At 32.7% G+C, this 26,303-nt stretch overlaps 1 protein-coding gene across 1 annotated transcript; it reads right to left on the bottom strand.

Moving 5' to 3' along the window:
* Positions 1–21,136: 21,136 nt before the first annotated feature.
* LOC110891217 (benzyl alcohol O-benzoyltransferase) lies at positions 21,137–25,890 on the bottom strand. Its single transcript, XM_022138916.2, has 2 exons — positions 25,290–25,890; positions 21,137–22,213 (listed from the first exon to the last, which is right to left on the bottom strand). Exons 1-2 carry the CDS (start codon positions 25,740–25,742, stop codon positions 21,296–21,298), a joined length of 1,371 nt encoding a protein of 456 aa, XP_021994608.1. The 5' UTR covers positions 25,743–25,890; the 3' UTR covers positions 21,137–21,295.
* Positions 25,891–26,303: the final 413 nt, after the last annotated feature.

Here is a 26,303-nt window from a genome sequence, read left to right as displayed (position 1 = left end):
TGGTTTTGTATTAATGACTTTAATAACTAGTTGCTTATGTTGAAGGTGATCTTTCCTTATCGTTTGTCCGTGGTGTCTTGGCATTATTTTACTGTCTATATAAAATAAAAGATTTTCACCATTCATATCTCCAAGGTCTATATGGAGGTATGTTGGCTACCTGGTCGGGGGTTAAGGGAACGGTTTGGTAAAGGTCTTGCCCTTGTTCAGCGTTTAGAGGTCCTGCTTGGGACCTGGGTCAAATTTAGTAGGATCTCCTTCAATGCCCATAGGTATTGGATGGCGGGGATCCAAACTCTTTGACCCCCTCATAAGTTAACTACTATTAATACTATAACCCGGCTATTTAGGACTGTATCCTTGCTGACTCAGACTACTTAGCCGAGGGTAACGTCGCCGCCGAAAGCGGGGCCTACCACAATTTGCATTAATAACTTAATTCATTATCTTTCAATAATCCGACCCTTTAGGATTGTATCCTTGCTGACTCAAACTACTGGGTTGAGGGTAACGTCGCCTTCAAAAGAGGGGCCTACTACAATAACTAAGATAATCTCTTAAACAAGTGCAAAAGTGCGAAAATAATCAAAGGTTATACTAATACACGTGTCGGATCCAAGTGATTCATCTTGTCTATCTGTTTTTATTTTATTTTTATTTTTCAGCATTTAGTTAGTTTTTATTTTCTTAGCTTAAAAAAACATTTTTCTCACTTTTTGATTTGATTAGACGTTGAGGATAAACCGGTATTAAAAGCTCTTGTGTCCTTGGACGACCTCGGTATCTTACCAACACTATACTACGTCAACGATGGGTGCACTTGCCCATATGTGTGTTTAGTGTTAGTGAATATCGTGTTTTATAAATTTAAAACTTGGCTAAAAGTGTAAAAAAGGGCTTAAATATACATCAAAAATATAACACACTTCACGCACATCAGTAAATAGTTTACTTTCTGCAATTTAGGTTTTTCTGTTTTTTCATTTCTTAGTTTAGAAACACATTAAAAATACAAAAAGATTTTATTTCTGCTTTATTTTAGACAAACCAGAGTGGAAAGTTGATTGTTGGATTCTAGAAAGATGAAGCAGATGCAGGAGATTCTGAGCTGAAGAATGAGGAGAGCTTACTTTGTTGGAAGTTTGATTGTTTTCAAAGTCAAAAACAAGTTCGTTAATTTGATACTTGTTATTTTCAAAAAAAGTTGAAAATGATTTTACTAAATCAGTTTGATTCGTCAAAAGATCATCCAGGGTCATTAAATTGAACTTGGTAGTTTAATCAAGTGATTAGGGTCATTAACTTGAACTTGAAGACTTGAGTGGATTTCTAAAACTGATTGAATTTGTGTTTATTGTTAGAAAAGATAGATTGTAATGTTATTGGTTGAGTAACAGGTTTGGACTTCATTATTCCCAACGGAGGCAAATTGTCAAAGCTTGAACCAGATACCTCATATCCCAACATACTGAGAGGGGGAGTCTGTGAAAGGGGGAGTCTGGATCAATTGCTAAAGGGAAGATGGAAGTCAGAGCCAGGTGTTAATACTGGAACCTGTGAAGAATGCTTATGAGAAGAAGACAGAGTTGGAGAAAAGACCAAGACCAAAGACTCAAGAGCTAAAGACTGCTGAAGACTTCGTCAACATCCAAGGGGGAGTCTGTTGATACATGGGATGTCTGTTGACTACGTCTACATGAAGTCTAAGGTCAAGATAGGTCAACAGAGGGTCTAGAATGTCGAAATATGTATTTTGTGAGTTAGGTTCGCTTATATGTACATTTGTATATAGGTCCGCTCATAGGGTTATGTTAGGTTCGCTTATAGAGTAGTTAGAGGGTTCGCTTTTATGTCATTGATACAGGTCCGCTCATATGGTTGTCCATATGAGCGAACCACCCTAGCCTATAAATAGGAGTTCATTTGAGCGGATCTAGTAACGTATGTGTGTGCTTGTGGAACGGAACTCTGTCAAAATCATTTCAGAAAGCAATAAAAATCATAGGAATTGAAAGGACAAGCTGTGTAACTTCATATATACTGATTCCGCCTTTATATGTGAAGATGAACTGTCTCGGCTGACTTTTCAGGGTCGGAACACGGTCCAACAAGGTCTCTAGTTAGCATATTGCATAATTATTATATTGTTTTCCCCTAACGTGTATCATGTTTTGGCTAATCCAAAATTTGTTTGGATATACTAATCGAAATAAATTTGAATCTACTAATCATCACCAAAACAAAAATACCAAAGTGTCACTTACCGAAAACTATCAATAATGATAAAACTGAAACTTGGTTATAGGTTAGGTTTGGATCCCATTAAGGTCTCTAGTTAGCATATTGCATAATTATTATATTGTTATCCCCTAACACGTGTATCATGTTTTGGCTAATCCAAAATTTGTTTGGATATACTAATCGAAATAAATTTGAATCTACTAATCATCACCAAAACAGAAATACCAAAGTGTCACTTACCGAAAACTATCAATAATGATAAAACTGAAACTTGGTTATAGGTTAGGTTTGGATCCCATAACCTAACCAAAGTGTCACTTACCGAAAACTATCAATAATGATAAAACTGAAACTTGGTTATAGGTTGGGTTTGGATCCCATAACCTAACAGATTTGATCCACTTCACCCATTATATATTAAAACTAGGATTTTGACCCGTTGTGCCTTGCGTTGGTGTCGAAACTTAAAGTAACTCGAATTTATACCATCAAGTATTTGATCCAAATTGTTTCCAGAAAAAATTTACGTCACAACACAGACCAACTAAAAACGTATTTATAAATAAGCACGAAAACGTACTATATTTGACATGACTCATTACCGAGAAATATTTATCTCGAACATAAACCAACTTGGATTTATACCGAAACGTACTTAAAAATAAGAACGTAAGAAAATAGTATTTTAAGTTAAAGAATGCTACTGCACGTTGCAACATCGTCAAAACGTAAAGTAACTCAAATTTATACCGTCTAGTGAAAATGTATTATGTTTTGAACTGACTCGTTTTCGAACAAAATTTATGTCAAAATGTAAACCAATCGAAAACTAAAATAAAAATAAGCACGAAAACGTATTATATTTAACCAACATACAAATAAAATAAGCACATAAACCTAGATAGGGTCAAGATGACATTTTACAAGTTTTTATAAAATAGATGAGGCGTAAGTATCAATGCTTAAAGTGGAGGTGCCTAAAAAGAAAAGAAAAATACTGTAGATAAAAATAAGCAAATCGCTACCGGACATTTTACGCGACGATAAAAAGACCATGTCATAGCAGTATATTCAAAAGTTACAGAGAAAATTATTGGTTTAGTTTGTTACGACATCACTAAACTACTAAACATTATGCTGAGAAAAACCTATAAAAGAAGAGAAAAAAACTTTATTTAACATGTGGTACTAAAGATGTCATTAATAAAGTTGTTGGACCGACAGTCATATACTAAAAAAAAAAAGAAAAACAATTAAAAAATGAAGATGTGTATTAATTACTATTATAATAATTTAAGAGGAAATTAAGGCAACGTTATATTAACTTCTAACTTTTTGCCCTTCAGAAAAAACTTATTTTCCATTATATAAAATAGATACTTAAATAAAAGTGATAGTTTTTTTAAAATATAAATTAAAAAAGTTTAGAATACTAAGTTTCAATCTTTTTTCAATGAATAAAAAGTGTTATAGTTTATAAAAATAAATAATTAAAAAAGTTATAGTGTAGGAAAAAACTAATTAAAAAAGTTTAAAGAATCTAATTACAAAACTTATTGTTTTTGATAAAAATAACTACTTAAAAATAGTTTTTAAATAAATAAAAGTAATAGTTTTTTTTTGACAAGAAGGTTATTATACTAACTAAACAATAGTTTTAAAGTGAATTGTAACAAGTTTATTTAGAAAGTAAAAAAAATTACTAACAATAATTGGAGAAAAAAACGTTTTATTAATATTTAAGATAAAAAGTCACATTTAACGTTAGAAAAAAAACCTAACAATAATTGGAGGAAAAAAACGTTTTATTAATATTTAAAATAAAAAGTCACATTTAACATATAATTGATGTGCATATTCTTCAATTACATCCCAAAACTCCACACATGTTCGTGGTCCACGTGAGAAGTAGGGAAAACCACTTGTCCACTTGTACTATACGATTTGGCAATTGCAAATCACAGAAGGCCTACTAATTTTAAAGTGCATGGGCCCAAAATATCAGAATCCAAACTAGACAAGAAAAATTCAAAAAATAAAAAAAAATAAAAAATCAAATGGTTATAAGATAGCCAGCCGATGATGATGGCATGCCGATAGTTCCTACCCGGTTCCTACCCTACCCGGTTCCTACCCTACCCGGTTATACCCGGGTAGATACCGGTTAAAACGGAATAAATCAACCAGTTCTTGGCATTACCAACGCTATATAGCCGTTTTTTAAACATTTTGACCGTTAGAACCAGTTCTAGAGAAATGTCAGCATGGTAGATCAAAAGTTAACAAAATGGACGAACTCCCTATTTTATCCCTTTTAGCCATTATTAACTTCCAATTAATTACTAAATGATTTTGTATTTGATTCATCCTCTCTCTCCATACACAAACATTTGATCTACGGGAATATCAACATGGTAGATCAAGACGTACACGTGTTCTTTCTCCGATTTGTTGTGTTAGGTCAGGTATGTTGTGTAGAACCCAAAACACAGGGTTTCTCGACATAACACGTCATACTTGGTGGTTAGATGTGTAGAACCCAAAACATAACTATGACCATGTTCAACATCTAGAGGGTTATGCGTATGCTAGAAGACTCTCTCATAATGAGTTCAGATTTGTGGAAGAGTTGTTAGCGCAAGACATGGAGACAGGTAAAATTTAGAAAACCATAATCAAACATAACCCCAATAACAAGTCTGTTCCAAAAGATATACACAATGCTCACCAGAAGATTAATGTCGGAAAGTTCGATAAAAAAAAGTGTCACCCATGTAGAAAGCGGAACAACTGGTTGTCGAGAAGTACTTCACCTATTACACGCAACAGGATCCATCCACAAAGGCCACTAAAAATATTTTCTTTGTTAATAAGTTGTCCTTTGATATGTGGCAGGCATTCCTACATGTGCTGATGATCGACACGAACTACAAATGCAACATGTAAAATCTTTTATTTGTGTAAGTTGTGGGTATGGCGTCGACAAACCAGACCTTTTGTGTTGCGCATGCCTTTTTGTCTTATGGAGAGACCTATGAAAATACAGATACTTATAGCTTACTATACGATTTGTTATACTATTTTAATATACGAACAACGTTTTGATCATCATTTTGTTTGTAGGTCGCATTATTTTGCCGGCTTTGGTAAACGTATTCTGGAGAAAACTTGACCATGATCCATTAGCAATTCATAATGAAGACCTTGATCTGGAAAAAGAATTGGATCATGTGAAAAAAATGTTGTCCCAACCCCGAGAAATGAAAAAAGGATGATGTCGAAGATCAAGGCGGTGTTTAACCCATTGAAAAGCTTCAGAAACCCGCCTCTCAAACAAGAAATTAAACACTCTCTAGCGTCCAACATTAAAGGCACAACAACAAAGGAGAGAAAACAATGCTAGACATAGCGCGGTTGGTCATTCCAACATTCAGCCTTCGCTTTTACAACCGCGACGGCCACATTCTTGTCCCATAGTAGTTGCCGAAGGTTATACTTCTTGTTCTGGAGCGATCGAGCCTACTAATAAAGCTTACGGTGATTACCCTCCGGTCGATTGAGACCTCCCACCACCGCCACAGCCACACGGAAGCCTCAGTACCCCCATCACACGGTGACAATTTTTCTCCGGCGCTCGCGGCGGCGTTACAATGGATAGCGGACCAGTTATAGGACCAGATTGACCGCCACCACCGTACTAAGGACCTCTTGTTATGGGTGATTCAAGGGAATATCGATGCGGCGACGTTTGCTGGTCGCCAAGCCTGTCGTCGGGCGCAGTTCAAGATTCGCCAGTTTAGGATTGTTTGTTGTCCTTTGTATTTTCACATTTTGGTGTATTTGGATTATGTTATGTATGAACAAACTTATTATCTAATTAAATTTACAGTATCAATTTATTTATACCTGTGATGTTTCTTTACAATGTTTGGATTGGTTGCTTGGTTCAGTATTGTAACATTAGCCAAAAACGGATCGTAGAAAACCCGACTTATTTATAAACTGTATCCTAAGCATAATATATAAAAATGTGAATTTTTATTATTTATTAGTTTTTTTTAATATTTTTTTGTATTAATTAAATTAATATAATTATTTTAGGGTTTTAAATATTAATTCTATAAATAATCACGTTAGTTTTCGTTAAATATATATAATGGAAATGATTAATAAGAAATAATAGTTAAGTTAGGATAGAGAACTTGAGGGACTAAACGTCGCAAAAAACCAAACCCGCAATCTTGCCACGCTCCCACATGCCAGGCGGGCCCCGTCCCCACTCACCCTCACGCGCCCAGTCATCCCTACTTCGTCTTCTTCACCCGCAACCCAACCCATGCGACCCGAACCAGTGATATCTCATTCGTTTCATGACCATTTGACTTCGCTCTTGTCCCAAACAATTGCATTAATGAAATAAAACACAACCTTCAAATCGTTCCATTACACTTTTAACTACTCAAAGTTAATTCCAACTAACTCACCATTCAAGTATTTTCAAGCACATGAAGGGTCTTGATGAAATCGACAACCATAACACTTAAAATCGGCCTCATTCGGTCCCTCTCATCTTTTTACAACATTACCCACTCTCAAAACTTGTTAACAAACATTTAAACTCATGAATTCAAGTGAAGATCAAAGTTAGGGCTCGTAACTTCATCTCACGATTTCTCCCTCAATTCTCAACAAAATTAGATGATTTTTGAGCCTAATCTTTTTAGTTTTTCATGCACTACAAAAGCCCTCTATCCATTTCTATGATAGAGGGCAAACGATTTCGAATTTAGAATGCTGTGATTCTAGGGTTCTTGAACTTGAAATTCAGGACTTTTTAATATGGAATTGTGATTCATCATTAACATATTAGATTTGGTTTTAGAAATTTTTAGAATTATTGGATATTGTTTGGATTTATTGTATAAATAAACATGTTATATTAGTTTAGAAATTCATGGAAAATTACTAATTAATCAAAATATTATATCCCAAATTGTAATTCTGAATTTTTCAGTAGATAATTATGTTATAAAATTTTTATAACCCATTTCATATTTAGGATGTAATTTATTTATAATCTATACTATATAATAAAAGAAACCTGATTTTGAACACGTGTCATTCATTGAAGATGTCTACATTTGTAATTTCCCACTTTTTCATACTTAATATTATTATTTACCAAATTGACACTTTTTTATTTAGTTTACCCTTATCTTATATTTTATGAAAAAAAAATATCGATTATTCTATCTCTTATTTTCATATTGCATTTTTTTTTAAATTTAGTTTGTACTTATCTTTTCCGTTCAAATAGGATCAAAGTAAAATTATTGGGTTTATTAACTTGTGATGTGCTTTAAAAATCACAAAAAAAGAAAAAAAAAAACAATGTTGTGACTTTTAGCAACACACGTCTTTGCCGTTTGTCATCATGGCTAACACGTTTAAACACTACAATCTGTTTCTTTTGCCTAAGTCGACTCCAATAAAGGGTTAAAGTTCCAGAATGTGTTTATTTAATTAATCTAACTATTAATAAAAGACTCCAATTAATGTCATATGGCAATCTTTCCTTCAACCTACTAAGTTAGAACCCTGTGTAATACACGGGTTGAATAAATCTATACTATATATACCAAATAATAAAAAAAAATATATCTTTAAAAACACCGTTTATTACACGGGTTGAATAAATGTAATTTTATATACCAAATAATAAAACAATATATCTTTAAAAATCCCGTTTATTACATGGGTTGAATAAATGTAATTTTATATATTAAATAATAAAAAAAAAACTATATCTTTAAGAACCTTGTGTATTGTATGGTATTACATTTATTTAACCCGTGTAATACACAGTGTTTTTAAAGATATAAATTTTTTAATTATTTAGTATATATAATTAGATTTATTCAACCCGTACAATACACGCGTTTTTATTATTTGGTATATAAAATTACATTTATTCAGTACAATACATGAGGTTCTTAGAGATATAATTTTTTTATTATTTAATATATAAAATTACGTTTGTTCAACTCGTGTAATAAACGAGATTTTTAAAGAATAATTGTTTTAATTTAGCATATAAAATTACATTTATTTAACCCGTGTAATACACGGGGTTCTAACCTAGTAAGATGATAAAACAAATTATAAAACCCTTTTTTATTCTTTTTATAAATATAACTAATTTTTATAGAAATAACATGTTGGACAACATAATATCCCACATAAAAAGATTATAGTCGTTAGTTAGTAAAACTTGATAGATGGTTATTTATAATTATGAAATTAATGCCAACAAAAAATATGGTGACATATATATAATTTATGTTACTAATTCTTAATAGAGTAAATTACTTTTTGAGTCCGTGTGTTTTAGTGGTTTTAACCACTTAAGTCCAATATTAAAAAGTTTAACGCCCTGAGTCCCTAGCCATTTATTTTATAACGTTTTGAGTCTAATTTTTTTCATTTTATAACGATTTGAGTCCAAAAAATTGGACTCAAAAGGTTAAAATTTGGACTCAAAAGGACTCAAATGGTCAGGTCGTTAAACTTTTTACTTTTGTACTCAACTAGTTAAAACCACTAAAACACAGAGACTCAAAAAGTAATTTACCCTTCTTAAAAATATTTTCCAATAAAAATGCATATTTATCTATTCATGTATGGATTTATTTATGTATCTATTTAAATATGTGTTTCGGAATTTGAATAATTCATTATTAGTTTTCTTGTGGAATTAATTATCAAAATTCAACATTTACACAAAAATATAGTAACATAATTAATTTTATGTTGAAACGATAATTCCAATCAAACTATATTATTATATAATCATTTAGATTATTTATATATTTGTGGATTAGAAAATAAATTATTTTTATATAGACTTATATTTACTCACCAGCTCTTATAGTTGACCAAAATATTTTACATGTGGTACAAGAAATAAACCTTGATGATGCAAGGATTGAAGTGAAAGTGACATAGGAAATAACTTGGAAATAAATTAATGAAATTTCTATGTATTTTATTTTGGATTATGTTTGAATTATATGCAACTTGTTATGTTTTGATATGACAATTTAAAAGTGTGACATTATTAGTTATGAAATATTAATTAGTGACATAAGTTTTGGACAACCATCTCGCCCCGACCGATAATCACCACAAGTTGGGGTGTGACACGTATAATGTATGATAATATACGGCACGATATGATACAATACGATGCGACACATAATGATACAATATAATACATATATATGAAATCTTTAAAATAAATGTTGAAAAAAATACGACACGATATAATACGATACGTACGACAAAATACAAAATATATAAAATTAATATTAAAAAAATAAACACCCACATATGCCATCTTTTAACACCAATAAATCATCCGGCCGTGTATGACTCGTGTATACGACTCGTATAAACCTATACGAGTCGTATACGATCAGCCGCCAATAAAGACTATACGAGTCGTATACGATCAGCCGTCAATAAAGACTAACAATGACAGTTTGATTCGTTTAAGGTTAACCCTTATAGTTCTATACGAGTCACACATACGAGTCGTATAGGGGGAAATGAAGGGTTTGGTATCCAAACAAATGGTTGGGTGTCTAAATAGACTAATATATTAAAATAGAATTTTCATAGGATTTACACAAGAGGATAAGAAATACAAAGAGAAAAAAAAAGATGAAAATAAGAACCAATAACATGTGTCGAGTATTTGTGTGGCTAATTTACATACCGTTATCCCAAAAGTCATTTTCAATATGGCAGATTCACGTGCGTAGTTGCATAAGTTAAACGTGAAACTACAATGTGGATAGATATCATTCCGGTCTTGTAATCCTCTCGTATGTTAGATAGTTTTGATTGATGACCTACAATGTATGATAAATGTGCATTTACATTTCATGTTTATGACTGGCTCTGGTAATTAATTAGGAAGTTTCATTCATGTGATGATTCTGAAAAAATATATACAATAAAGGAAAAAAAGTTATAAGAGTATTAGATTTAATTATATGTATATATGATATGATATGTTCGTGTGACCAAAAGATAAAACTCAAAAAATAAAATCATATGACCAAAAGGTTATTGACACGTGTTTTATATCAAATGAAAATCATAAAAATGAATATTAATTAACACCAATTATGATGTTGTTCGGCTAAATTATTAAAATGGCTTTTTATAGATTTTTATTTGACTTAAATGTTTTTTCAAAGAAGCTGTGTAATGGCCAAGTAAAAGATGGGCATTTTAGTGTAGGGATGGTTAGAGTTGGACTTTAAAAAAAAACTATTGTGACGCTAATGTGGATAAGAGACTAATGTTAGGGATGTAAGTGATAGGAAAGATCACGGTTGATGTTTGTTGTATAAGTTATGCAAAAAAGCTAAGTAACCTAAGATAGTTAGGGTAAATTGTGTATCATATTCATGAGGATGGAGCATGTGATCAATATTACACTAAAACTTAATTGAAACTGAACTTTGAGTTGGCTTAACTGATTAAAAAATAACAACTAACTGGATTTTCGTAAACAATAGTGCCAAAGATGATCACATGGGGTTTTAGGTTTTGTGAAACAATGCACAAATTAATTTGATTTGCCAATGGGAAAATTTTCTAGACATAATTCTGATAAGACTTGTAAGTTATGATAATCATAAACCAAATGAATTTGACTGCGTTGACCTAATGATCTGTAACCAAATAGAAACACGTGCTCGGATGTCTTAATGAAACTAAACTTGAATAATATAAAACTCATAAAACAATTACTGGTGACGACATTCTTCATTCACAACAAAAGACTGCTAAGTGTCGATAAATTCAACAAGGCAAGATCGTTCATCAAATACAAGAGAATCACAAAAAAAGTTAATCAAGTGTCATAGATAACGATTAACCAATCATTCGTATCAGCAAAATTTGATCATGTTTATACAGATAAAATCACTAACCCTACACCTCTGGGTTGATCAGAAGAAATTCAGCCAATCATAATAATAGTAAAGAAATTGGATATCATCATAACTGTCACACCTCAATCCGTGGCGGATAACCGATTGAGGCGTGATGATTGTCCACATCCCGTGACACTATTTAATGTTTCATAATTATTCACGTCGTTTATTAAAATGTTGCACCAAAACATAACACGTTCAAATATCCAACCAATATTCAAAAGAAAATGCATAGAATCTCATTATTAACTTCTAAGGCCAATTCTACATGACTTCAATCCGAGCATCTTCAAACCTCATTTCCTTAACCATGTGTAAAATATTTTGGTCAACTACAAGAGCTGGTGAGTAATTCTAATTTTAAATAAATATAAGTTATTTTGAAAATGGTCATGCATATCATGTGTAAGTTGAATAATCTAAATAATGAATAACAAATAAAATATACCGATGCTTGCTTGTGTCCCTTACTCTGAGGTAGACTGGATAAAAGTCGTTCCAATCACCCATAGCCATGGGTAAGTAGTCCACCAATAGATCTATTATGATGCTTGACTTTGTTTGACTAGCTTGACCATCACATACAACCTTAATAACAAATAAACACATAACACATAATTCATACAATGACTTTGCATGCTTGATTTATTAAATAAAATAAATATGAGATTTTAGACACGATGATACACCGCAAAAATGTTTTAAAGTATAAAGGAGAGAATTTACTCACTGTTTGCGAAGATGATCCACGATACCACAATGGAAACGAATGATCCTAATAAAATTATCCTAACATATATAATAATAATTTCTAAATAAACGGAATGACATAAACGAGACTAAGATTTGGGGACTTTTGTATTAAATTAAAGTTGATATATAAATTCCTAACCAAAAAAGATAAGTAATATATAAATGACTACATAAATAAATGTGATTTTGATTAGGATTATTGTTTCAAGAAACAATAACATAATGTTCTGAAACAACGGTCTATTAACAACATGAGAACAAGACTATAGAGATCATGTAGAGAAAGAGAATATAGAGAATGAGAATTCTTATTCTTCGATCTTGAACATCGTATATAAAGGCCACTATATACACGCACTATGATATTGATACAAATATAATTGTGATATGGAAGTTGGTAATGCGGATAGTTAGTAATAAATAATATATTCATAACACTCCCCCTTGACTATCCACGTGACAAAAGAAAGTGGTATATTATTCTTTTGATACGCTTGGAGATGTTGCCTCGTTAAAAACTTTGCCAGGAAAACCAGTGGGAAAAAACCTTAGCTAAGGGAAAAAGAGTGCAGCGCGTATAGTCTCCCCTAATACTTTCGGATTGGGCTCGTTGCCTCATTAAAAACCTTATTAAGAAAACCCAATGGGAGAAAACTTAGTGAAGGTAAAAATAGTGCAACTTGTGTAAAACTCCCCCTTATTCTAATAGGTAAAGTAACAAGTGTCAATCTTCTATGAAAGTTTCTAAAATTTTTTGTAGTAAGTGATTTGTCGCTTTATCCCTTCGATGTGCAAACCTTTAATGAACATTGATGTATGTTCTTCATGTGCAATCCATAAGATCCACGAATGTGTTTTGTTACATTCCCTGTATCTACAAAACTAACCAAACTTGTTGATGGGTTATTAGTAAAATATGAACACATATCTTTTGTACCTTAAGGTATAGAGAATATATGTTTTACCCATTACATTATCTCCTCACTGTTCACTAGTTATATCTTGTCAGCAAATTTCATGATATATGTTTGTGTATAACTAGCAAGATATATTAATATAATTTATATTTAACTATGGTACTTTGGACAAGGATCTTTGCTTCTTTGGCAAGAGATGATAAGATTCATTTTCTAAATCAACTATTTGGACATCAATAAATGTACTTACACCGTAAACTTTGTCCATATGAAAATATCCTCCATCTTCTACATGTATTATGATTAATAGGTAATAATATACTTGCTTGTTCTATTGAGCCATAAATTTGCAATACCATCTTTAATTTGTAAATTCTTAGTTTAAATATTTGAGCCCATTCTGATATACCATCTTCAATTACATCATCAACATATACAATAATACTTGTAAACCTCATAGTTCTTTTAATGAAAAATAAATAGACCAATTGCGCCATATGTATTTTTCGTTTTCTAAGCTCACTAGTGAGTCGATTATATCACAATTGACTCAACTATTTTAGTCCATACAAATCTTGTAAGCTTTGTAGAAAATTTCTTAAGGTTTTCATATCAATGCTTTTGATATATACAAACTATCACAAACTTTTTTCCATCTTTGACTAGATAGGTGTATGTGTACACTCTTCAAGAGTTGTCATATAAACTTTCTCGTTTAACATATTGATTTCTATATCACATCTTTAAAATCTAAATTGTACCATCTCTTTGTTTATTGAGATATCACAATCAATGGGTACAATTTCTTCTATGTATGTATATTGGTGTGCAAGAAATACATCCTTCAGATGTTTCAATTAACTTATAAGCACTCAACTGCTTTATGATACTCGTAAGGAGTTCTAGTTATATTCAACTCAATAACATATTCAACCCACATATGTATTCATATCTGAATTTATATATAGCAATTGTAATGTTATTGAGAACCTACTTTACATGATTTACATTATTCAAAATCCTTCAGGACATTCATGTAGCTTTTAGTATCAAGTGATACATCACATTCATCAGACGCATATCAATTGTCTTTTTAGATTACCACACGAAATATTGGAAAGTCATTGCATCAACCACTAGAGAACGTGCATCTTTTTAATCAATCATGGGTTATTGCGAAAATTCTTATGCCACCGGTTTTGCCTTATCTCATTTAATTTGATTTTCACGTGAATCGCATAAAAGACCCATCTATATCCAACATATTTTACGACTTCAGTTGTAGTTGTTGTATGGACTATTGGTCCAGAAACTTTCCATTGCATTCGAGAATTCAACTCTGCCTTATTTGCGTCTTTCTATTTGTTGGCTAATCATTTATATGTTTTCATACGTAGACAGATATTAAATCTTGATCTTTATCATTTCAGCATTTTAAACGCTATATATTATGTACAAAAATATAACAACGTCGATTTTGTTTCGATTCCATACACTTCTAGACATGATATAATTTATTAAGAGATCTTTATTTTCAAGTACTTGAGATTCTTCTAGAACCATCATGTCTAATGTCTCTTCAAGAGACCTTTTTATTATAACCTCGACTTGACCATCTTCTTCGTTACTTGCTCCAATTTTTTCAAGGAAATTTATTTTTTTGGAATCGACTAGTCTACCATGGTTCAGACATGCAATAGACTCATTACCAATATATGGTTTGTCCTTCTAGAACAAATATCTTAATAGGAACATTAGCAGTTAACTATGTGACTTACTTAGTTTTTGTATTTAGGTCAGTGAACATGTCTGATAATTGATTCTTTAATCTCGGTAAATGAATTATCTTTTAAACTTCTTGTTTACGCAATTTAGTTTGAGGATCAATGGTAATTCATGCATACTCATTCCTTTTCCAATTGCCATTAATATCCCTCTATTGTTAGGAATGTTAATCCACTTAAATAGATTTAATTGATCCGTAACCAAATATCTCATTAAAACTCTGTACATAAACATATATTCCTAAGCACCTTTTGAGGTCCTATCTTTGTGTATTTTGGTGTATCAACCTCAATATATGTCTCACAACCAAAATCTTTGATGAGACATCTTTGGTTCCTGCCAAAAACCAACTATATGGGGAGAAAGTATTATAATTTTCTGGCTTGATGTGAATAATGTTACATGTAAAATAACGTATCTATAACATATGAACTTTTACTCTCATGGTGATTGGCTTTGCAACCAGTCGTAAACGTTTGGCGATCGTCTCAACAAAAACACTTAATACAATGATCATTAGTAACTTGGAAATCCAATTCATTGTTACAACTGAAATAAATATGTCAATCTGGAATAATATGCTTTCGATCACATTAGCTAAGCCATAATCACACAAACATCATGTGATGATTTTGATAACCATTTAGATCATGCATCGATTTAAAACACTAAATGGTATCATGTTTGGATATGCATATCTTTTAATTACTTCCAGAATATTTGGGATACACACCCACCTTTATTTGGTAAATATATAATTTCCATTGGGAGCAAACATTACATGCTAATTATCATCTTGAAGATTCTTCTGGTTCTTCAATATGTTTCACATCATCAATGACTCGGGATAGTCTGACCGGTCATGCCATTGAATTAAATAATCATGATCCATAAACCTCTTGGTTTATGATGATATATGTTTTATATACACTTTTAATTCATGAAAAAATGAAAGCGAATAATGTATTATAACATTTATCCTTTTCACATATTATTCTCATATATTCACTTCCTTCATTTGTCATTTCCTTCATTTGTCATTTGTGATGGTCTATCTCATTACTAACACAGGATTTATTACAATTTCGTCAACTATGTCCATGATCACGACCTTTACAATGATAAGCATATAATAACATTTACTTATCACGTTTGCTTCAGGGAAAGGATTAGAACTAAACAAGTTTCATTATTCATTGTTTTCATGAAAATGGAATAGAACCAAACAAGTGGTTTAGGATCAAATACAAAAGATTCTAATTGTAAGAAGGGTACAAAGACTCCTAAAAAACCCACTAAAAAAAAAAACTTAAATATCCACCACCACCCAAAAACCTAAACCCCCACCCCCATCACCCACCCCCCGCCTCCAATTTTTTTTTTTTTTTTGCCGAGGGGGTGGGGGTGAGGATTTAGGTTTTTGGGTGGTGATGGGTGTTTAGTTTTTTTTAGATTTTTTTTAGGTTTTTGGGGGTGGGGGTTTAGTTTTTTTTAGGTTTTTGGGAGGTGGGGGTGGGTGGAGGGGGGGTTAGGTTTTTTAGGGGTTTTTTTTGTGAGGTTTAGTTTTTTTTTTTTTTTTTTTTTCCGGGGGGTGGGGGGGTTTAGGTTTTTGGGTGGTGGGGGGTTAGGTTTTTGGGTGGTGGTGGGGTGGGGTGGGGTAGATGTTTAGGTTTTGGGTGGTGATGTAGTGGGTTTAATTTTAGGTTATTGGACACTTGTCACTCTATAAATCCTTCTTACACTTCTTACAATTAGGAGTCTTTGTAGAATAACTTGACCCCAAACAAGTTTCATATTCGTTGTTTTCATGGAAGATATGAATCATTTCATAGTCTTTTAATGATATTACTACTTTAGAAGCGTATCCTAAGTCTAATAAATGGAAATTATTTTCTCCTGTTTTTCCTTATAAAATAACTATCTTCACATAGAATAAATCGAGAAATAGTTACATGACCAAGTCATGTGATACTTATAGGTCTTGAATAATATGACCTTTGTAAATTTATAATTAGATTTATGGAGTATAACACTTCGGGTGTCATAGATAAGTATATTTATACTCTTTCGTGAGAGTGATAATAAATCAACTAACCTTTTTTTTTCTTTGTCCAACAAATATTCAAAACATCTAAAAGATTTATATGGTTGCAATACTGGTGATAAACAATTTTATCCAACTAATATTCAAAACATCTAAAAGATATATACAGTTGAAATGCAATACTGGTGATTAACAATAAAGTTAAATTATGCACTTTTTATCATTGTAACGGCCTTCATAAGATTGCAAGAGTATGATCTTTTAATGCAACGAAAAAACATTAGTCTCAGTTCTCTAATGTATTTTGAATCCATTAAAATTCATTAATTTATCCAAGGTCATATTAAAACTTATCATAACACACGACACACACTCCAAAATCAACCAAGTGGCACACCTTTAGTTATAGGGTACTATAGCGGATAATATGGTCAAAAATTTAATGTAACTAATCATATATGGTAAAAGTCAATGAATCTTTCCACATTCATGAATCTTTCCACATTCGTTCATGAACAATGCATAATAGTTGGTTAAGAGAACATACATAAAGTAGAGAAACAGTTAAATGATAACATTATAGAATATATTCAAAGCTTGGGCAATAATCACCTACGTTATATACGATTATCATATCTTTCTTTTCTGCCTAGTACTTAGTTAAATAATCAAAATAACATTTGAGTTTTTTTTTATAAGGAACATAGTTTCTAATATTCTTTATTTGACTATTTGAGAAACACTCGTTATCATCTAAAGTCTAAACATAATGCCAATAATATGTTTTAATAAATAAATTATATTAGTAATCAATTCAGCCACTTGAATATCATCATTATCATTAAAATTAAACGAGAATGTGAAAAGGAAAATAACATAAATAAATGAAAAGTCAACATCTTTCAAACTATCTTTTTTTGTTACTTATTTAAATGTTCATTGCTTTAGAAGATTGAAAGGAAAATATATACTATATATTACAAATTATATTATATTATATTATATATTATATATATCATTGTTGACGAGTGACGATGAATAGTAACTTTATTTTTATAATAATATATAGTTTTTTTATTAATTTATTATTTAATATATTATAATAGTTTATTATTATATTTACTTTAGTAACATATTTTTCTTTTTTTAAAAACATATATTTTCTTTATCTTTTTTTAATAATTGTTTTTTAACATATATTAATTAATCGATTAATTTAATACTTCTTTAATAATTTACGTTTATAATTTTTTTCTAAAAACTTAAGAACGTAGTTGTGATTGATTTTTTTCCCTGACATTCCGTTATAAGTTTTGTTAAAAGCGAAGTTGTACTCAAAATAAAGTATTTATTTGGTATTATAAAAAAGTACGATGACAAACTAAATCGTTCTAATGGTTTGACTTTCTAAACAACATGCTTTATTTTCAAATCACGTTTGTTTTTCATTATCATTTGCTCGGTTTCACCACAGCGCGCGATATAAAAAAACTAGTTAATAATTAAATTATATGGAACGGATCATATTCATTATATTATTTTCCATATTTACACATTTTTAAAATTTAAGACGATGTCTATTTGATCTCTAATATCAAGAAGGGGTTAAGTCCAGTAGCTTGGAATAACTTTATATTGGTAAAGATGGAAAGAGGAAAATAAATAAAACATTAGAGCAAGTTGTTAATTTTTGAACACACACCCACTTATTCATACTTTCCTCATCCTCAAGTTCATTTACTCGAGATTAGGCATAAACAAGGTAAAAACCAATTACCACTTACAAAGATTAAATAAACTATGCCCCAACTTACCGACATGAAAAAAAAAATATTAGAAACGAATAGTTGTCACTATATATATAAGAGAAAGTATAATGTACTTCAGGGCTTAACCTATATTATCATAGAACGTGCGTGATTATAGTCTCATGCGTGATTATGTGGTCCCATGTGGTCCCATGCGTGATTATGTGGTCCCATGCGTGATTATACTCCTGATCCAACGGTTACCATTGTCTCCTACGTGATGTATGATAAGGCTTTTTGTATGTTAACCTTACTCTAAACTTAATTTGATTAAACCGAAGACCAACCCCATTTTTTCTTTCGTTATCACCGCGTGAAAAGGAACCCTAGAAAATATAGTTAGTTACCTTATTTATCTTCTGCAACAAACCACCAGAGATCAAAGGAATCGAGTTAACGTTTCCCCTGCACATCCCAGACCATTTTGTTTATATATTGTTTAAAGGATTATTATAAAACTACAATGCTTATGATCATCTTCTTCCTTTTAGAATTAGGTTACAAGGTCCAATTGCCCGTGATGCTAACAACCGTTTATACATACATGGTACATATAAGGGATATTGGCCTCTAATAATCCTTACTAGATGTCATTGGCCATTGACAGACACACCTTTTTTATTCCCCCTGATAGTCTCACCTTTCAACTATTTTTCCTCCACCGGTCCTTAGTTAAAAAAACTTAACGGAGTTATGTTTTTTTTTTCTGAATTACAAACTGATGTTTTAGTGATTTTGATCAAAACGAGGATACGAGTCTATTGATCTAAAACTTACCTCGAAACGGTGCTCCAAACGACTTGAGTTTTGTTAATTGGAAGTTTAAACACCCGAATTGAAGCACCAGTTTCGTCGTTTGGGGCAAAATTTCAAGGTAAGTTTTACATCATTCAACTCGTATCCTCGTTCTGATCAAAAGCCCTAAAACGTCAGTCGGAAAAAAAAACTTAACGAACTTCGTTAAGTTTTTTTAACTGAGAACCAGTGGATGAAAAATAGTTGAAAGATGAGATTGTCAGGGAGAATAAAAAAAGGTCGGACTGCCAATGGCCAATGACGTCTAGTAGAGATTATTAGAGTCCAATATCCCTTATATGTACCATGTATGTATAATCGGTTGTTAGCATCTCGGGCGACTATCTTAGCTCTAGAAAGAGTGGTGGATAACTATAAGTAAGGAATCAACTATCTTAGCTTATGAAAACGTTTATTAAAGGTCATGTTCTCCCCGCTGTCTTGCTGCAAATTCCAAAATTCATCTTCCAAATTTCTTAACCTCTCATTTAGCGGGGAAAGCGGGGAAAGTTCCTGAGTCATAATTTCCCTTGCATGTGACATATATGTTCTTACTATTTTAATTAGCCTTAGTTGATAGAGCTTTAAAAGATAGCAATAAAAAATTTAATGTTGAAAACCATTCTTCTTTTTGAGGTGTCAAAATGGGCCGTTTAACGGGGCAAAATAGGTTTGGGTTAAAGCATACATTCAAGTATAATTTATGAACTGTAGTAAACCAAGTGAGACCCTTGAAACAATGCTAAGGAAGCTTGTAAAGGTTGAATATTCATGGATCGATCATATATCTCGACTCATCTTTTTGTTTCCAACACCTAAGAATCAAACTCGGACCGGACCAGCTATATCCACTACAAGAAATTCGACTTTAGCGACGACATATATCGCCGCTATTACTTTTTTGTCGTCAAAGCTTATGCATCAATAGGTACGACTTATGTTGTCGCTGAAACTCTTTATGGGCTTTTTTCCGGTTGTTTATATCAAAACCTGCGATTTCAGGTTCATGACACACAAAACTAAATAAACATAATCATAAACTACATAAATGTCACAAACGTCACAATCCGGGTTCGTTCAGTCACAAACACGTCATAAAAGTGCAAGTATATGGTGCCCTACTTATATACATTAAGCTAGCAAAACCCAACTAGAAAAAGTGCAAGTATAAGGTCCAAACCAAAACAAATGATGTATTGTAATGAGTGAATCACTTCTATACAAAAAAAGAGTTCGTGAAACAAACATGACACCTTTGAAACTCTGATTCAGCAACACTTATTTCATCAAGCTCCTTAAGTTTTTTCAACATCTTAGACTCTTCAGCCTACAGAAATTACCAACTTTCAACATTTTAAGGTAGTTTCCATCAAAATGGCACTTTGAACATTATTTACATACTAATGGCAAACCGATCGAAAAAGAACTAAGCAATATCACAAGAGAAAAAGGAAAGTATATTATCAAAATTATACAAAGCCAAACCTATAATTTATACTTGTCATTTCCAGAATTCAAAAACTATGCTCTTGTCTGATGTTCGTACAATACCCATTGTCCGGTTTGATTCTTGGTTCTAAAGTTTCTAAGAAAATGGTTTTTGATTATCAACATCTTATTTTTAAACTTAAATTAATATCATTTTATGCTTTTTAATTTTCAAACTTAAAACCTCAAATTTAGTTGAAGTCCAGTTTGACACCAAACAGGTAGAATAGGCAATCTTGATCACATGGATTCTTATTTTTCTAGTTATTAATAACCTTCAGCATATGAAACTTCGAATTTTAAACGTTTCTTGATTATTTAGAAATAAGACCATGCAATACACTTATACACCAACAATTATTTGGTTCAAACATATAAACATCTAACATTTTTATTATAAAAAAGCGCGTCTTAAAAGTTCGTCGCGTGATCACCTATCGAACCATTACAAGGAAACTATAGTTTGGAATGAGCGAGTACGTGTTTGTGGTTAACATGATCATTGTTATCGTCTCGCGCCAACATTATATCTAGCTCTTTGACGAATCTCTTCATAGCAACACACGGCAACCATATGGGTACCACGATTCCAGACTCACCCTTATGATTTATATGACGTGTATAGAAACCAGCAACATGGTAATCAGGCCCGGCATAGACCGCGTATCCCCACCCGAAATCAATTTCAAGTAATCCAGCACGTGTCACGTCTGACACGATATAGCTTCCAACAGTTGTGAAGTTGGGTCGTCCTTTGATTACCATCAGATCTGCGACGGATTTCAGGTACTCTTCGGTGACTTCAGATTTGGCTTTCATCACAAGCTCCAAAGCGTGTCCTAGCGGTTTGTTACATAGGTCTCGAGCTTTGGACATGGCAGCCGGGTAGGCGAAAACATTTCCATAGTATCCTACGGGGATCCGAGGGTTGAACTTTAAACGTGCGTTGACAATGGTCATCATGCGCATTTCATCATCAGGGTTTGGTTGGAGTGCGATTGTACGACAACGCCAAAGACAAGCTGTTAGGACCTCAAATGTGGTACAACGTTTCAGGTGTGTTGGAACAAACCTACGAATGGCGGAAATCTCAGTTGGTCCAAAGAAAAATGACCTAGTTTCCATGTTTTCCAACGGGATAGTTATACCATCGGTGTCTGCCACATCGTCATATTCGTGATGAATGCATGTCACGCGCGGCGGGTCTCTTGCACAAAGCAACTCTCTTTGCCAAATAGGCAATGTCGATGGTGTGGATGCGCCTTTTGCCATTTCACTCAATGCTGTGAGAAATTGTACATATCCGAACGCATCGCACATTGTATGACTAAATCGTACAACGAGGATGAAAGCTCCACATAAGAGTCGTGTCACCTATCAATTGAAAAATGAAATAAATAAGTCATTTTATTGGATTTTTAACCAATTTATCATTTAATACATATCACTACATGTTTGACCGTGTTCACTTATATGCTTTTATGTGCATGTTCCTGTGTATGGCCTTTTCAGGTGCGTGTTCACAGGGGCGGATTTAGAGCCATTTAGGGGTTTTCAGGAACCCGTTCGATTCCTAATTTATAGTGTTAACTTATATACAATATTCTGAAGGAACCCTTTAATTAGGGAACCTTTAAACAAATTTATAGAATCGTCTGCTGGTAAGTGTGCGCGCTGGTGACATTATAGGTCATGTGTTTGAGTTCGGTTAAGCTGTTTTTTAGCATTTATTTTCTTTTCTTTTTAACTCAAAATAGATCTAGAATTAGGGTTTCTTGTCGCCCTTTTCCCCTTTACTCTCAGACCCAAACACAAACAGAATACTGAACACACGCAGTCTCCACTCTCCAGCCACTAGCAGCACCAACACACGCACTACCGTCATCAGTCTTTCAGTTGCGGCTCGCCATTTCACTGTCGCCCGTCCTCAAAACTTGCTTCAAATCATACCATTACTATTATTATCTTTTGTTTAGAATGAAAATTGTATATGATGCACGATCATATTGTCTCTTAATTTGATTTTAAAGGTTATTTCTTTTATCTGTTTACTAGGTTATAACCCCATGTATTACACGAGTTAACTAAATAAAAAATCAAATAGTTAATAACAAAGATTTAACAATTAGAAAACGATATTTTTAAGACGCGTTTCTGATATGCAAACAAAATTTTGTGTCATTCATGATCAAAACGTGTGATGTTTGTCAAGTTTACAAATATGAAAGCATTTGAATCATCGATTAGAAGACCACCTTTAACATCGACTTTCCTCACAAGTTTTAACAGTCATGTGAACATACATTTCATAACCAAAGTTTTATTTAAATAATAGTGGTCTTAGTTTATTAGTTCTAAGAAAATGTTGAAATATCTAGATTAGGCATATAACAATTAGCCAAATAGATAACTTTTAGCTATAAAATAATATTTAAATTGAAATTAATCAAATAAGTATAAATTATCGGTAATTATTAAATTATATAACTTTAAAATTTAATATTCTTCTACAGTCATTCTCGTTTGGTGTAGGTGGATCCCATTAAAATGTAACATCTTCATTTGGAGGGCGATTAATGAGAGGATCCCAACAAAGACCGCGCTGGTCACGAGGAACGTTTACATGGCTAGTACGATTTGTCAACTTTGTGAAGAAGGTCAAGAATCGGCGACCCACTTGTTTAAAGGTTGCGGTTGGACATGTGGTATTTGGCAAGGGGTTACAAGATGGTGCGGTATCCCGGATATTTTAGTGTTTTGACACTAAAGACTTGGTCGAGGTGTTCAAGAGTTGTGGTCGTGCGCCGATTTAAAAAGAGGCGATTCAAGGTATTATGATCATTACCTGGCGTATATGGAAGGCCCGGAATGAATTGATATTTGGAGGTAAAGAAGCAAAAATGGCGGAGATAATCTCGGACATAAAGGCGTTTGGTTTTTTGTGGTATTAACATAGGCATAAGGATAATTATTGTGATTGGGAATCATGGTGTAAATTCAACTTGATGTAATGAGTGTTTTATAGCCTGCTTATTCTCCGCCTTAAAGACGAGTTTGCCAGTTTTTTAATAAAGTTTAATTTAAAAAAAAAATCTTAGCCGATGGTTAAAGAGCACTTTTTTTGTCGAAGTAGATAGAGCCTTATCTATTTACACGTGTAGTTAATTACTTGACTATTTTATGGACCCGCTAATATTTGTTTTGGCAAAATTTTAGCCTCTTAGGACCACTTTATTTATATATGGTGTTTACAAACTCATTCATATTTATTTCACTATTTTCATTTCTATCATCATTAGCCTCAGTAAATCATACCAATAGGAAAGTTAAGGTAAAATCCGAGGATGGTAAGATGTAGACAGCCTTACTTCTATCCCGTAGAACTAGAGAGGTTGCTTCCAGTGAGACCCCCCCGACTCGATAGTAGTTTTGCATCAAGCCTTGGACATAAGGCACATAACACTCGGCCATTAAGACAAAGGCCACTTAGTGCATGTACTCCCTTGGCTTTCGGCTATCAACGCCACCACATGATGCATGATTAACCATCCCCCTTTTTTAACGTAAATTTTCACGAAATTAGTAAAATAACGTTAAAATTAATGCACTCCACTTTTGCCGACCGAGCGCCCACACATATATACATTATATGCGCATACCGACAGCCGGGTGTTCACTATCTTCATTTCTATAATTATACTAAAAATCTATATAGTTTATTCTTTTATCAATTAATTAAAGAGTTAATTGCTCGGATGGTCCCTGTGGTTTCACGTTTTTTCACATTTAATCCCCACCTTTTGAAAATAGCATGTATGCTCCCTATGGTTTGTTATTTTGTTACTCGGATAGTCCCCCAACATTTACTCTGGGGACTATCCGAGTAACAAAATGACAAACCATAGGGAGCATACATGTTATTTCCAAACTTACTGACATCTACCCAGGGACTATCCGAGTAACAAAATGACAAACCATAGGGAGCATACCTGCTATTTTCAAAAGGTGGGGACTAAACATGAAAAAACTTGAAACCACAGGGACCATCCGAGCAATTAACTCTTTAATTAAATAATACATTTTTATACCTTTATTATTACATTTTTTCTCCTCAACTTAATACCACTTTCAAAAATTATTAAAAAAATTACTAGGGGTGAACAATGTCTCCCAAATATAAAGATGAACAATAGCATTTTCTCAATTTTACAATCACAAACTACTCAAAAATCACTTTTTATAATCCCATACAAAATTACAGAATGATATGTGAGTGCTCCAATAGATTGGTTTGGATATCTTTATCTTTGATATGCTAAAAAACATTCTTATTTTGAAGATTATTCCAAAATTAAATTACTTATATTTTACTGATTATTCCAAAATTAAATTACTTATAAACATTCTTACTTTTTCTATGGGTTTTGCCCACATAAGGTTTTACTTTTACCTGAATCAACAACAATGGTGAATCAAGGATGCCACTGGAGCCAGGAACATCATAAAGAAGCTCTTCCCTACACGGGAACGGCGGCTGAAGCTCCACCCCAAACTGCTTCAGCGTAACATCTGCCTCCGCCTCGATAAACAACGCACCCTGGCCCGAGCAATCCACCATAAGCTTCCTCCCTGGACCTTCCTTTAGCCTGCCCGCGAACGGATAGTAAAACACCAATGCCTTAGCCAACGCATCCCTGATCACACTCGCCGGATTCTTATTTCCCATTTTTGGATTGCTTTGGTAAATATGAATCAGTGGAATATGAAACCTAAGGCCTTCTTGATCGTCAATGTCGGAGAGAGGCTTCAGTTCTCGAGGTGTCGGTTTAGCAGGAACGATGAGTTCCGGCTCATGTCTCCGGACGGTGAATGTCAATGGAGTGGTGGTGGTTTGTTGAGACATATCTGGTTAGCTAGCTTTGTTATGGTGATATGAATTTGGGTAACCGGTAGATTTATAATGGTGTGAAGTACGTAGGGGACACCCTCACTATAACCAATAGCCAATATTTACATGTTTTTACATGATATGGCATTTTTTTCATTTTACATTATTATGGGGTTTGTTTTTTCCATTTATTTTTACACTTCCATTCTTCTTCACATACAATAAAAAATGAAGGAGTTGTCAGTGGGTGGGGCCAAAGGAAAACAAAACCTCGCTTTCTCTCTCTCTCTATATATATATATATATATTATAATGTAAAATGTAGGGATGACGTGGCAATATTTTTAGGTGTTTTTGTGTTTTCTTATTGGGTGGGTTTTTTGATGTTTTTGAATGATAAGTGTTTTTCTGATATGGCAGCTGACTGACTGGAGATGTTTTTAAGTGTTTTTAATGGTATCATATTCTTGTGGGGTGTGGTTTAAAGTGTCTATAGATTTTATAGTGCCACCTCATAGTCATATAAGCGTGTCATGTCATATAGGGGGCTTTAAAAGTCTTCCTTTAACTTACATC

The sequence above is a fragment of the Helianthus annuus genome, chromosome 11 (assembly GCF_002127325.2).
Source record: "Helianthus annuus cultivar XRQ/B chromosome 11, HanXRQr2.0-SUNRISE, whole genome shotgun sequence".
In the NCBI taxonomy this organism is placed as follows: domain Eukaryota; kingdom Viridiplantae; phylum Streptophyta; class Magnoliopsida; order Asterales; family Asteraceae; genus Helianthus; species Helianthus annuus.
This window is presented reverse-complemented; position numbering and strand designations above follow the sequence as displayed.